Genomic DNA, 13,746 nt, shown 5'->3' on the forward strand with positions numbered 1-13,746 from the left:
ACCCATGTGACCAGGCTTCATAGAAAAGTTTTAGTTAACAAAAGACTAGGCCAAGAATTTATTTCATCAGACAAGGTTAAGAAAAGAGGCGTGGTGATATATGCCAAGGAGAGCCTGGCACCAAAATTTGTATTTAAAGATGAGCAAGGAAGAATCTTGGCGATTGAAATCCAGACACAAGGAGAAAAAATTTTGATATTAGGAATATATGCGCCAAATGACGGGAAATCAGAATTTTTTAAGAAGCTGCATGAGACCATGTTGGACTATATGGACTACAACAACATCATAATGATGGGAGATATGAATGGAGTGGTATCTACACATATGGATAAGTCTCAAAATCAAAACTTAACATCAGATGGCAGACTGCCTAAAACTTTCTTTGAACTGATTGACAATTTGGATCTGATTGATATATGGAGGACAAAGAACCCCCTAGGTAAAGAAGGAACTTTCTTCTCTGAGGCCCACCTGTCATGGACAAGGATCGACCAAATCTGGACATCTAGAGGGCTGGCACCCAAGACTAGAAAGGTGGAAATCTGCCCAAAAACATGCTCCGACCACAATGCTTTGAAACTAGAACTTAGACTTACCCAAACCGGTTCCTTCAGATGGAGAATGAATGACACCTTATTAAGAGATCAAGAGATTGTGAAAAAGGCCCAAAAAACGTTAAAGGACTATTTTGAAATCAACCTGAACACTACAGTTGAAAAAAGAATGATCTGGGACGCAAGTAAAGCCGTTATGAGAGGGTTTCTGATACAACAAAATACAATCAAGAAAAAGCTCTGGAATGGAAAGAAGGAAAAAATATTGGAGAAAATATATCAAGGTGAGAAGAAACTGAGAACCAATCCCAAGTCAAAGGAAGTGCTGAGAGAAATCAAATTCCATCAAGCACAATACTCTAAACTGATAAATCAAGAGATCGAATGGAAAATCAAACAGATGAAGCAAAGATCGTTTGAATCAGCAAACAAATGTGGAAAGCTGCTAGCTTGGCAGCTGAAAAAAAGACAAAAGTTAAATACAGTGACAAATCTAGAGATTGAAGGAAGAATGGTTCAGAAACCAGAAGAAATCAGGAAGTGCTTCCACAGATACTTCAAAGAACTTTATGCACAAGGGCCTCAGAAAGAGTTGGAGATAGATCAATTTTTAAGGATAAATGGACTACCAAAAATAACCCAAGATAAAAGATCAATCTTGAATTGTAAAATAACTCAACAGGAAATTGAAGGTGCCATTCAGAATATGCAACTTGGCAAATCTCCAGGCCCGGATGGGCTTACCTCCAAATACTACAAGACTTTGAAGGACTACTTGACACAGCCTTTGATGGAGGTATGCAACCAGATCATGGAGGGGAAGAGGGCACCGGAAACGTGGAAAGAAGCATTCATCACATTGATACCCAAGCTAGAATCTGAAAAGACCCAGCTTAAGAACTACCGTCCCATCTCACTCCTGAATGTGGATTACAAAATATTTGCAGATATTTTAGCAAGTAGACTTAAAAAGGTCTTAAATGAAGTAATTCACAAGGACCAAGCTGGCTTTCTCCCTGGTAGACATTTATATGGAAATACCAGAAACATCATTGACATTTTGGAACTATTGCAAACCAATAGGAACACAAGGGCGGTTTTAATCTTCATTGATGCGGAGAAAGCATTTGATAATATATCTTGGAAGTTTATGAAGAAAAATTTGGAAGGGATGGGAGTGGGACGGGGGTTTGAAAATGGAATAGAAGCAATCTATTCAGAACAGAAAGCTAAATTAATAGTGAACAATGTGGTGACGGAGGAATTTAAAATTGAAAAAGGGACACGACAAGGGTGCCCTCTATCCCCTCTTTTATTCATTTCAGTCCTGGAGGTGCTATTGAACATGATTAGGGAGGACCGGTTGGTACAAGGGATAGAGGTCGGAGTGAAACAATATAAACTGAAAGCTTTTGCAGATGACTTAGTTTTGACATTACAGGAGCCAGAACCCAGTACAAAAAGAGTTTTAGAACTTATTCATGAGTTTGGTCGGGTTGCAGGATTTAAGTTGAACAAACAAAAGACTAAGGTTTTGGCCAAAAACTTGACATCTACAGAAACAGAGGGGTTTCAGAGAGAAACAGAATTAAATGTGGTTAAAAAGGTGAAATACCTAGGGATTTATTTGTCTTCCAAAAATTTGAACTTATTTAAAGACAATTATGAAAAATGTTGGTCGGAAATTAAGAAGGACTTAGAAATTTGGTCAAGATTAAAACTTTCCTTGTTGGGTCGAATAGCAGCTATAAAAATGAATGTATTGCCGAAAATGTTATTTTTGTTTCAGACCCTACAGATCGTGGACAGAGTGGAATGTTTTGGAAAATGGCAGAAGGATATATCTGGGTTTGTCTGGCAGGGCAAAAAGCCTCGAATAAAGTTTAAAATACTAACTGACTCGAAAGAAAGAGGAGGGTTTGCCCTGCCGGACTTGAGGTTATATTATGAATCTGCAGCCTTCTGCTGGTTGAAAGATTGGTTTTTGTTAGAAAACACTGATGTCCTGGATCTGGAAGGGTTTGATAATGCTTTTGGTTGGCATGCATATCTATGGTACGACAAGGTTAAGGTTCATAAACTGTTCAAAAATCATATTGTCAGAAAATCAATTTTTGCAGTCTGGATGAAATATAAGGACTTATTAGAGAGTAAAACCCCGAGGTGGCTATCACCAGTGGAGGCCAAGGCTCGAAAAAGACCCAATATGGAGGCCTATTGGCCGAAATATTGGGAAATAATTGAAAAAATTGGAGACAACTGGAAACTGCAGAGTCAGGATAAACTAAAAAATAAGGTGCGAGATTGGTTACACTATGCTCAAATTCAAGAGGTTTTTAAATTGGATAAAAAAGTTGGTTTCCAAGTGGAAAAATCGAAATTGGAGACAGAATTGCTAGAACCAAAAACTAAGGTATTATCGAGAATGTATAACTTGCTGCTTAAGTGGAATACACAGGATGAGACAGTTAAATCTGCCATGATAAAATGGGCACAGGATGTCGGACATAACATTATGTTTGAAGACTGGGAAAGGTTATGGAACAACGGGATAAAATTCACGGCATGTAGTGCCCTGAAAGAAAATATTATGAAAATGTTATACCGGTGGTACATGACCCCAGTCAAACTAGCTAAGATATATCACCTATCTGATAACAAATGTTGGAAATGTAAGGAGGCAGAAGGGACATTTTTTCATCTCTGGTGGACCTGCCCAAAAGTGAAGGCCTTCTGGGAAATGATTTACAATGAACTGAAAAAGGTATTTAAGTATACCTTTCCCAAGAAACCAGAGGCCTTCCTGCTGGGCATGGTAGACCAGAAAGTGTCAAAGAAAGATAGAACTTTGTTTATGTATGCTACCACAGCAGCAAGAATACTCATCGCAAAGAATTGGAAGACACAAGATTTACCCACGTTGGAGGAATGGCAGACGCAGTTGATGGACTATATGGAACTAGCTGAAATGACCGGCAGAATCCGAGATTTGGATGAAGAATCAGTCGAGGCGGATTGGAAAAAATTTAAAGACTATTTGCAAAAATACTATAAGCTGTATGAACTTTAAGACAGTGCATGTTTTTGGAAAGGTTACGCTTTAGCAAATATGATTAAGCAAATGGTAAAATTAATGACAAATGAGAAAAGAAGTCAATGTGAATCAAACATTTTATGTTTATTTTAAAAGGTAACAAAGTTAAGATACAATATACTGAATATGGGTACATAATAATGGAAAGTTCCAACAAGGTTTGAAATAAGGTAACAAATTGCTGATATTGCTACTACAAAGAACGCAGATCTGGAAGGTGTGGGGAAGTCCAATGGTTTTCTTTTTTGTTAAAAAAATCAAAAATTGTTTCTTGTATTTGGGTCTTTCTGTATTGTATTGAATTGTCAAAATTATGAAAAGAAACGTAATAAAAATTATTAAAAAAAAAAAAAAAAAAAAAAAATAAACCAACAATAAAAGGTAAAGGAACCCCTGACCATGAGGTCCAGTCGTGGCCGACTCTGACGTTGCGGCGCTCATCTCGCTTTATTGGCCGAGGGAGCCGGCGTACAGCTTCCAGGTCTTGTGGCCAGCATGACTAAGCCACTTCTTGCAAACCAGAACAACACACAGAAATGCCGTTTACCTTCCCGCCAGAGCGGTACCTATTTATCTACTTGCACTTTGACGTGTTTTCGAACTGCTAGGTTGGCAGGAGCTGGGACCGGGCAATGGGAGCTCAGCCCATTGCGGGGATTCAAACTGCCAACCTTCTGATCGGCAAGCCCTAGGCTCTGTGGTTTAGACCACAGCACCACCCGCATCCCCTTAAACCAACAATACCTGCTAGTTATTTTCAGACAAAAAAAATTTAAGCATTTCATTCCGTGTGCAAGGCAGGAGAGGGACCACAACCCCTCCTGATCATTCAGGAGTCCTGCTTGCATGGGTCACCTATACACCTGCAGCTGCTTGGGTTGGGTGCAGCTCCCCCCCCCCTTTGCTGATGTCTGTACTCAGCATCTGAAAATCAGGAGTGGGGCATTGGGGCATTCAGCATTGGGGCAAGGTTGCCCCACTTTCAGATCACATTTTGAGAAAATGTGAGCTTTTTGTCTGGAAATCTGCATATAAGCCTTGAAGCGTTTTTAGTGATTTTCAGGACCTATTTTTGTTTCCTTAATGCAAGTTTCTAGTTCTCACGGTGGCACAACGATGCTAAGTTATTGTGGCATGTAAAAAGTAGCCCAAACCCATAGACTTTCAGCCTGAATGCTTTCAAATGGGTATCCATTCTTTTAAGAGTCCACATGTGAGTGTAAACATTTAAGAATAAGAACATTATAGAGTAAGTGAAAAGTCCACATTTACTTACAGTACTCCCACACCTGCCTGATTGAAAATGACAAGCCAATTTTCTTAACTGTGTGCTAAGGAAATTTGTAGACTCATAAACATTTTTTGCTATGACCTTCAGTGATGAACAGGAAGACCAGCACTATTTGTTAACAGTGATCCAAGTTATCACTTCATTTGGGCGGCACATCAAGATGATTTTCTAAGGAAAATATTAGATGCCAGACATATTTAATCAAGAGAAATTGGTATCTTCAATGCACTGTGATACTGTCAAATTTATGGTCATCTATCAATTCACTGATGGTGATCCAAGGACAAAGTAACAGAAGGAGAGATCTGGATGGGCAGTGAGATTCCTAGTCATAGCACGAATGTATATTCAGAACTGTTGAGGCTACAGTGGGAGCAGAAATGTCCTCCCATCCATGGAACAGTAAAAGCCTGCAGCTTCAAAGTTATGGTCTGACAGCTCTGTTTTTGTCTAGACCAGCTGGATGCAACCAAGAAAGAAACAAAAGAGATATTCAGCAAAGCAGACAGCAAAGGTGGGAGCCAACAGCTCTAATTGTGTATCACAGCTGCTTGACTGCCACCCCTTATTTGTCTCTCCTATCACTTTCATAAGCCAATGTAGAGAAGATACCTGATCTTGACCAGAATCCAGCAGTGATAATTGGAAAGAGGAGAAGAAAAGGGATGCAATCAAACATATAATAATCGGAGTAGTGGGGCTGATGTGGAAGCATTTGCTTGTTGTTTGTTCTTCTCCCCAGGATCGAGCTCAAGGCAAACCAGTGGCCGACTGTGCAAAGCACTGATTGGCTGCCACCTGTGACATCATGAGCCTCCCGTTCTTCCAAAGTACAGAATATCAAAACAGCTGATCATGACAATATATTAGGCATGACGGGGATGAACATTCCATAAAGTATGCACCTTTGCTGAGATCGTCCTCCTTCCCCATCAACTTCCTTACTTCAGGAAAACGTTTTTTTGAGGATCTTTGTGTACCAGTGTGTGCGTGCGTGTGGAGGGCACTCACCCAGAAGAACGTCTCCCTAAGGTATGCAGCCTGTTGAGACTTTTTTGTTTTTATAGGTTAGGGCCAACACTTAAACAGTGCCCTAAACAAACTGGAAAAGAATGCATTTCCCCCCAGTAACCAACCTTGCACACTCTTCTCATCTCATTCCCACAGACTGCCACTTTTGAATTAAGTGAAGTTGTTAAACACTCTTCAAAGGTAAGTAGGATGGCATATATCATGGTGGCATATGCATATATCATGGTGGCTAGGGGGTTCTTGGACTTGGGGGTTACAACTGTCCACCAATGGAAAATCACTCATTTCCAGACAAGTTGGATTTCTCACCATTAATATGGAGCAGAACCACATTGGTTAATACCAAACATTAGGCAGAGTGAGATGGCAGCCTCCGGTGCTTGTGGGGGGGGGCAGCAGCAAGGCTGGGGGACAAAGTGTGTGCCACACAACCTCTCCTGCAACCCCAACTCCTCGAAATATTCTCTCAATGGTGTCTCAAAAAAAAAAAAAATTACATATCACGTGGGAAGGCAGGCGAACTAATGCCAGTGTACTGGAAGAAGCAAAGATCACCAGTGTTGAAGCAATGATTCTTCAACATCATCTTTGTTGAACTGGTCATGTTGTGTGGATATATAAACACAGTATAAACACTGACAACTGTGAGCACTCCAATTGGAGAACAGCCTTTACCAAAGGTGTCATGGGTTTTGAAGACACACGAACTCAGGACAAAAGGGAGAAATGTGCTAAGAGGAAGGCACGCTTGGCAAATCCACACCGTGATCAACTCCCATCCAGAAACCTATGTTCCCACTGTGGAAGGATGTGTGGTTCTAGAATTGGCCTCCACAGTCACTTACGGACTCACTGTTAAGACTGTGTTCATGGAAGACAATCTTACTCAGCTACGAGTGACCACCGAAGAAGGAGAAGAAGAAGAAGAAGAAGAAGGAGGAGGAGGAGGAGGAGGAGAAGAAGAAGAAGAAGAAAGTGTCCTCACCCTTGCCAGGTGGCCCAGGAGGCCTCAATAACTAAAGATAGCAAAAACATCAGAAAGGTTCAGGAGAATGAACAGGTTCTCACTCCTCCTGCCAATCAACCAGTCCAGGTCATCCACCCAAACTAAGTTTAAAGGTGGCCTAATAAGAACCAAGTTAGCTGTCATCCAGAGGTTTCTAGATCTGTACCACCATGGGCTGCTCAGTCACATGACCAAGAAATGGTAAACTAGAGTCTGGCACCGCAATAGTAAATTGTTCAGTTTTAGGGGTTCCAGTGATTACATTTGTTTGTTTGTTTCACATGAATATTTGTTTGTTTCATTAAATGTATGCACCACTGGACTGTTGAAAAAACTCTTGAAAGCAGTTTAAAATCAAAAGTCTGACAAAACACCCCACCGTTCCTCATCTGGTATCTGCCTATCTCACCCAGGTATTATGATTTCAATTACACTCATGATTAATTTCAATTTTTTACCCAGCCTTCACCACAAGGCCCCATACAATATCACACAGTTTGCTTTCTTTATTAGATTTATATACCGCCCTTCGTCATAAAATCTCAAGGCAGTTCACAGCATTTTAAATTACAGCCACAATAATAGGGTGTGTCCTAAATGTATATATCCCAGGCCATGGTAAAGAGGTGCATCTTCAGCATTTTTGATTGTAGGAGCTCAAAAAGGTGAAACCTCTGGCTCATTCCTGAACCCTGTTAGCATTTGCTTGCAGCCCACAAAGCTGCTATTATAACCAGAAAGGGCAAGGGGGTGGGGCTAGAATCACACCAGCCAGTAATACAAAGGGATCCTGTGGCTATATTGTAAGACAACACTAAAAGCTGGCAAACTTTTCTGTCTAGTTTTTCCTTTTCCTTCCAAACTGGCTTCCCTCTGCAGTGAGACTCTAAATCAAATATTAAGGTTAGCAATTATTTCCTCTAAACAAACAAACAAACAAACACCATCTCTGCTGATTGATGATTTTGCATTGTTTGCAAAGTTTCTAAATAGGCTCTATATATTTTATTTTATTTTATTTTTAAAAAACCTGGGATTCACAGTAAAAGCTTACTTAATGGAATCTTGTAATGGGATTTTAATAAAGGGTTAGAACAGAGCAATAGACTTCTGGAGTCAAGAGAGTACAATGCCTAAAACAGGAAGGGTAGGACATGGATTGAGAAAATGTGATTTCTTCCCATTCAGACACTAAAGATACGGTGGCTATAGTTTTGATAAAGAAATCAAGGCTGCATCTGTTCTGGAAGAGACATAAGAAGGAAGTCACTGCATCTTTAAAACGCATCTGCCACCCACAATAAAGCTGATCATTCTCATTTTCTATATAAACAGATGCTTCCAATGTACAAAATAGTAAAGCAGCTAAAGACATAGTATAAGATAGTTATGGTACAATGCTAAACTATGGCACATGCATTTTTATCCTCCCACATCTCTTGTCAATAAGCCTCTTTGTGTGGGACCTTTTCATCTCACACAGAGACCTGTCAGTATGCAAATAATGGTGAGATCAGGCAGAACCCAGTTAAGTCACTGAGGAAAGGTGAGTGTCAGAAAACCTCTGAATATTTTTTTTGCTGAGCATTCCACAAACAAGTCTGTAGCTGTAAATCAGCAAGCAGAAAATTTGAGGAGTGTGCTGGAGGCTGAGCCAGCAATGACATCATTTTGGAATGAGTTCACAATGACATAGCTTTGGACATGTCGAGATTTAGGGTTCTATACTTGCCAGCCATAAATGCGTAGTCCAGAGGCAATGCGTTTTATTGAACCTATTTGTATAGAGTGAGAATGAAGCAAGTGTTTGTGTTCCACAGAACTCTTTACTAGGCTACAAAGTTCTATATGAAGACAGCAATAGAATATAGAACCCAGTTTGAGGGAAGTGGCTAGAAAAAAGGCCATGGGCACAATCTTATTTTACTAGAAAATTACTTAAACAGTCAATGAGATATGAGGAAAGCAAAATTCTAGAGCCTATGGTTAAAGTGCAACAGCAGTTGGTTCAGAATGAAGTGGTCCATGAGCAACTAGAACATGCCAACGAGGACATATTCCCCAATATTAGAAAATCACTGGCTTCCCATTTCTTTCCAGGCCTATTGTGTTGATTTTGACCCATAAATCCCTATACAGCTTGGGGTCAGGATTGCCTGCTCCCATATGACTGTCCCTGCTGTCTCAGTTAAAGTGGGAGACAACCATGGATAGAGCCTTCTCAGTGGTGGTGCTCAAGTTGTGGTATTTGACTGACACCTATTCTCATAACCTTAGGCACCAGGTGAAAAACAACAACTGTCCTATTCTCCAAACCTTCTTATTGAATGGTTGTATTGCTTTGATGTAATGTGCTATTGCACTTTTACTTTTGTTTTGTTGTCTCTTACGTTTATCGTTTATCCTTCTTCAATTATTGTAGGTTTGTTGCTTTGAATCAATTGGTGTTCAAACCTTCCTTGTAAACCACTTAAAAACCACTTTGTTATTGCAATTGGGAGTTAGAAATCACTGCTGACCTGATGCAAATCACCAAGGGATCTTAACAGTGGAGCCTGATCCATCTTCTGCCCACCTGCCAACAGCTTAAGCCTATCTACTCAACTAGGTGTATGCTCTCTAAAGCTCCAGAGAGAGGAAAATAGTTTTTGAGATGTTATGGAACATAGTTTGGGAATCCTTCCTGTTCCCTGCCAGCTACAGTTGAAGTACCAGTCTAAAAACGTAAAACGCCTTTAGCATGTTTTGCTGACAACACTGTGTATATGCAAATTCCATTAGGCTATAACGTTCTCTCACTAGAGGTCCAACTAATTGCACTGCTTTTCAAACAAGCCATCCATCCATTAACTTTAAATGCACTTGTGTGTTGCAAAACCACAACGCAGGTGCTTTCATGGGCATCCTGAAAGAACAGGTGTTTCTCTTCACTGTGGTTTGACCAAGAAGAGCGGCTAGGCTTTGTTAAAGCAAAAGCCACCTTTAATTACCATATTTTCCCATGCATAAGATGCCCCCTATTTTGGGGGACTCAAAATTAAGAAAATGGGGGAGATTGCCCCTGTGTATAAGACTACACCCCCTTTTACATTATTTCTTAGTAAAAAAAAACCTAGTCTGATACACAGAAAAGTACGGTGTGTCTTTTTCAACCAATGTGGGAATGCCTTGAAAAACAACAAAGTTCAAGGGCTATTATTGTTGCAGAAGATTCACATATATGGCTACTGAACACAAGAAGGGCCCTGCTGGGCCAAACCAAAAGTCATCTGGTCCATCCAACATGCCGTTTCCGTATCTGGTTTACAACACAGGGGCACAGGCAGCTGCCTTGTAATGCGCCAGACCATCTAGCTCAATATGACTGGCAGGAAATAATCCAGGAGTCTGGGTAGGAGTCCCCCCCCCCAGCCCAGCCTAGCAATGTCAAGAATTTAACCTGGGGCCTTCTGCAAGCAAAGCAGATGCTCAACCACTGAGCTGTGACTCTTCCCCATTAGGGAATTTTCAGTTGGACAAATAGAATTTTAATGACTAAGAGTCATCACTTGATCCATCCTTCCTGAATTCTGAGATCACACTGAGCTCAGCTCAAACACTCTAATGGGCATGGGTGGCATCAGCTGCCTATGGTTCATAGTTAGAAGGAAAGCCATCATTGCTCCACTTGGAAGGCCAGTTTGGGTTGCAAGCCAGTTAATTCCTCTGCATGCTATCGTTTCATTAAATCCATTGTGGAGAGCTGGGTGCGGAACATCTGCTTTACACATCTTCCTATGTTCCTAAATAAGCGAGGGAGCAGGCTGATCAGGCCCTACCTGCCTTCAGACCTTTGATTAATTGGGGTGGGGCGAAGTTAATCTGCAATTCAGTCTGTTTCAGTCCATGAAAGAATTGATCAGCGTTTGCATGCCTCCCTTCGAATTTAAACCTATCCGTGTTGATTATAAACACACACCTACCTCCATGGCCCGTGAAGGGAATCCAAGACGAAGCTCTCCTTAAAGAGAGCTTCCTTAAAGCAATGTTTCCTAAACCCACGTCCCAGCACCCTACTGATTTCTTCCTCTAAGGCTATAGTTTGGACCTCTTCTTCTGATAGCGCCTGGTTTCATTCCCTTGCACCCTGCGGGGGTGGCGGCAACTTGAATAAAATATTGGGGGACCCCAGGCAAGTCCCGACCCGCATAATCGATCACAAGACACGGTGCACACATACACACACACTATTTGAATGACATCGCCCATCAACTTTGGGGCGGGCGTTTGGCCCTAGGAGTTGGCTCCAATTTCAAAGACACCCCCCCTCCCTTACGCGGCAGATATATTTCTAGATCACAGCATTTGCCGTTGTTACATATCCGGCACCCTCGGATCAGCGGGTATCAAAGCCACAGTGTATTTTAGAGAGGGCGAGAGATCGAAGGCAGCCCAGCCCAGCTTTGGCTCCGCCTTCTTGGAAACTGCGGGGCGAGGGAAGCTGGGCGAAATCTTGCCCTGTCGCTCCTTTTGTTCGTGGCGCCCCAGCAGAGGGCTCCTCGTAGTCGTTGCTTTCCCTCGATTCCGGGCTGCCGGGCGGAGGAATCCTCTCCCGGACAGAAACGACAGCTCCTCTTCGCGGATCGAGGGCGACGCGCGTCCCTTCAATCGAGGATCAAAAGGCGCCCCGCAGCGTGGCGACAGATGCGCCGACGGGGATCCCTCGCCCGCGCAGGCAGGCAGGCAGGCGCGTCAGCCCCCTGGCCCACTGAAGGCGCCTGGCTCGGATGGGTCCCGTTTCCCGGAGCATCGCCAGGGAGATTCGAGGGAACCGCCAAGCCGTCGCAGAGCAACGCCTTCCCGCGGCGGATCCCAGAACAATAGGGTTGGACCTCGGGGACACTCCCGCGCGCCTTCTTCCAGCCCTCGCTCTGCAAGGCCAACTTTTCGAGGATCGCGGCGATGTGGCCTGCGGCGGCGATGCAACTGGATGGGGTGGGGTGGTGCTGGAAAAGCAGAAAGTCCCTCTCTCCCTAACCGCCCCCCCGCTCCACTCCGCCGCCCTTCTCCCACCTCCCACCGCCCAGGGGAGATCGGTTCCATTGTCTGGGAAAGGAGCGGGAGGTGCAGGGGACGGAGCGCGCGGCGGCGGCGGATAAAGGAGCGATGCACCTCAAGGACACCCCCGAAGGGTCAGGGAAGGAGGAGGAGATGGGCACGCGGCGTTTCCCCGGCCGATGGGCATCCCCCTGGAGGCTCGCCTTACCTGGAGGTGCATCCCGCTGTCTCCGGGCGCCTCGCCTCTGCTCTCTGGCCGGCAGCCGCCTCCCCGTCCAGCGACTGGGAGCCCGCCGCGCCCTCCATGGTCCTCGCCGGCGCCGTGGCCTCCTGACCGCAAAAGCGCCGCCTTGGTGGGGAGGGCGGAAGGCGCTGTCCGCAGCTCCGCGGTGCTGAAAGCGGCTGCTCCCTCGGCCGAGAAAGCGCGTGCGCTAATCCTAGGAGAATCGGCTGGGGAGGGGACCGGGCCGAGCCGGACACGTGGTCCAATAGCAGCGAAGGGAGAGGGGAGGGGAGACATGCTTTGGAGCGGGGGCTGGGGCTGCTGCCCAGTTGGGCTGATCGACCTCATTATGACCGAGAGTATATCCGCGAGGGTGATAATGGACCTATGGTCCTCGGTGCCTTCGAAGTATCGGTGGTTTTCCGGACTGGATTTATTTCCACAAATTCTGGAACTTTGTAGACCTCAAATCCATCCAGAAAAGAAAAGCAACTTGCATTTGAATGCCAAACTTCTTGACCAGATGTTTCGATCAAGGAGCGGGAGCAGTAAACATTACCTGAGCTCAGCATGCCAGTCACTTCTTAATTTCTGCTTTAAACATTAATTCCTGGTTTTGGGAAAGGGGTCGGGGTTCCTACCTATGATTAAAAAGTTGTGTGTTCAAAATAAGTAAGTTCCCATCTTGGTTAAAAAGACCTGCCCCTTCACAGGCTTAACACTCGATTCCTTGTGAATGATGTGACAAGGAAGGTTTAAGGGGAAATTGACTTTAAAAGAAAACCAATTTCAGGTGTTGTGCATTCAGTGATGATTATTGTTTGAATGTTTTTAATTTAAGTTGGATGGGTTTGTTTTGTTTTTTGCATGTTGGAAGCTGCAATAAAAATCAGGGAATGAAGATAAATAAAACATAATACAATCCAAGCTGAGGTCTGGCCATAAAACAGTGATTTTACGTTAAAGGGAGTTAAATTTAGCTTACACAATAGTAAGCAGTTTCCTCACAATGCATAGCACAATTCATATCCTTTCAGGAATGAATGGCAGAATTGTCTGTGATTGTAGTAGCTTTGGGCTAGCTTCTGACACTGACTCTTGTATCGTTGGCATTGACATTGACCTTTTCAATATAATGACATCTTCTTTGTCTCACCCTCATTGAAAAGCGAGGACAATAAATAAATAATAGGAATCATTAAGAGTGGTGGAAACTCAGTAATCCACCTTCTGTTTAGAATAAGACAGCATAAAGACCATATAAGCTGTTCTGTGATACTAGTTTGGCGAGACTTTCTCTTAGCCTGGGATAATGAGATTTAGAAGCCTAGAAGAGTCCCAAGAACAGGATATGAGGGAAACAGAATTGACTCTGTAATAATGGCAGTCTCAACCAACAGTGTGAAAGATGCTGAGCGAGGAAGCAGTCCCTCCTCCTGAATTCAGGCAACAGAAGTTCTCTGATTCATTTAAGCAGCAGGCTTGATGATTAACACTACAGCGATG

The 13,746-nt window shown here is 43.3% G+C and overlaps 1 protein-coding gene and 1 long non-coding RNA gene across 3 annotated transcripts in view; one reads left to right on the top strand and one right to left on the bottom strand.

The window, feature by feature from the left end:
* Window positions 1-12,517, bottom strand: part of DISP2 (dispatched RND transporter family member 2) — a 34,278-nt gene extending 21,761 nt beyond the window's left edge. For both annotated transcript variants that reach the window (XM_083610220.1, XM_083610219.1), the window contains exon 1: window positions 12,226-12,517. In XM_083610220.1, the coding sequence (XP_083466346.1) occupies window positions 12,226-12,323 (98 nt within the window). In that variant the 5' untranslated portion in view covers window positions 12,324-12,517. The remainder of the gene's footprint in view (window positions 1-12,225) is intronic.
* The window catches only part of LOC310766617, a 246,290-nt gene that overhangs the window by 119,340 nt on the left and 113,204 nt on the right, over window positions 1-13,746 (top strand). The gene's annotated exons all lie outside the window — the stretch shown is intronic.

This window comes from Podarcis filfolensis, assembly GCF_964270895.1.
Source record: "Podarcis filfolensis genome assembly, chromosome: 1".
NCBI lineage: Eukaryota > Metazoa > Chordata > Lepidosauria > Squamata > Lacertidae > Podarcis > Podarcis filfolensis.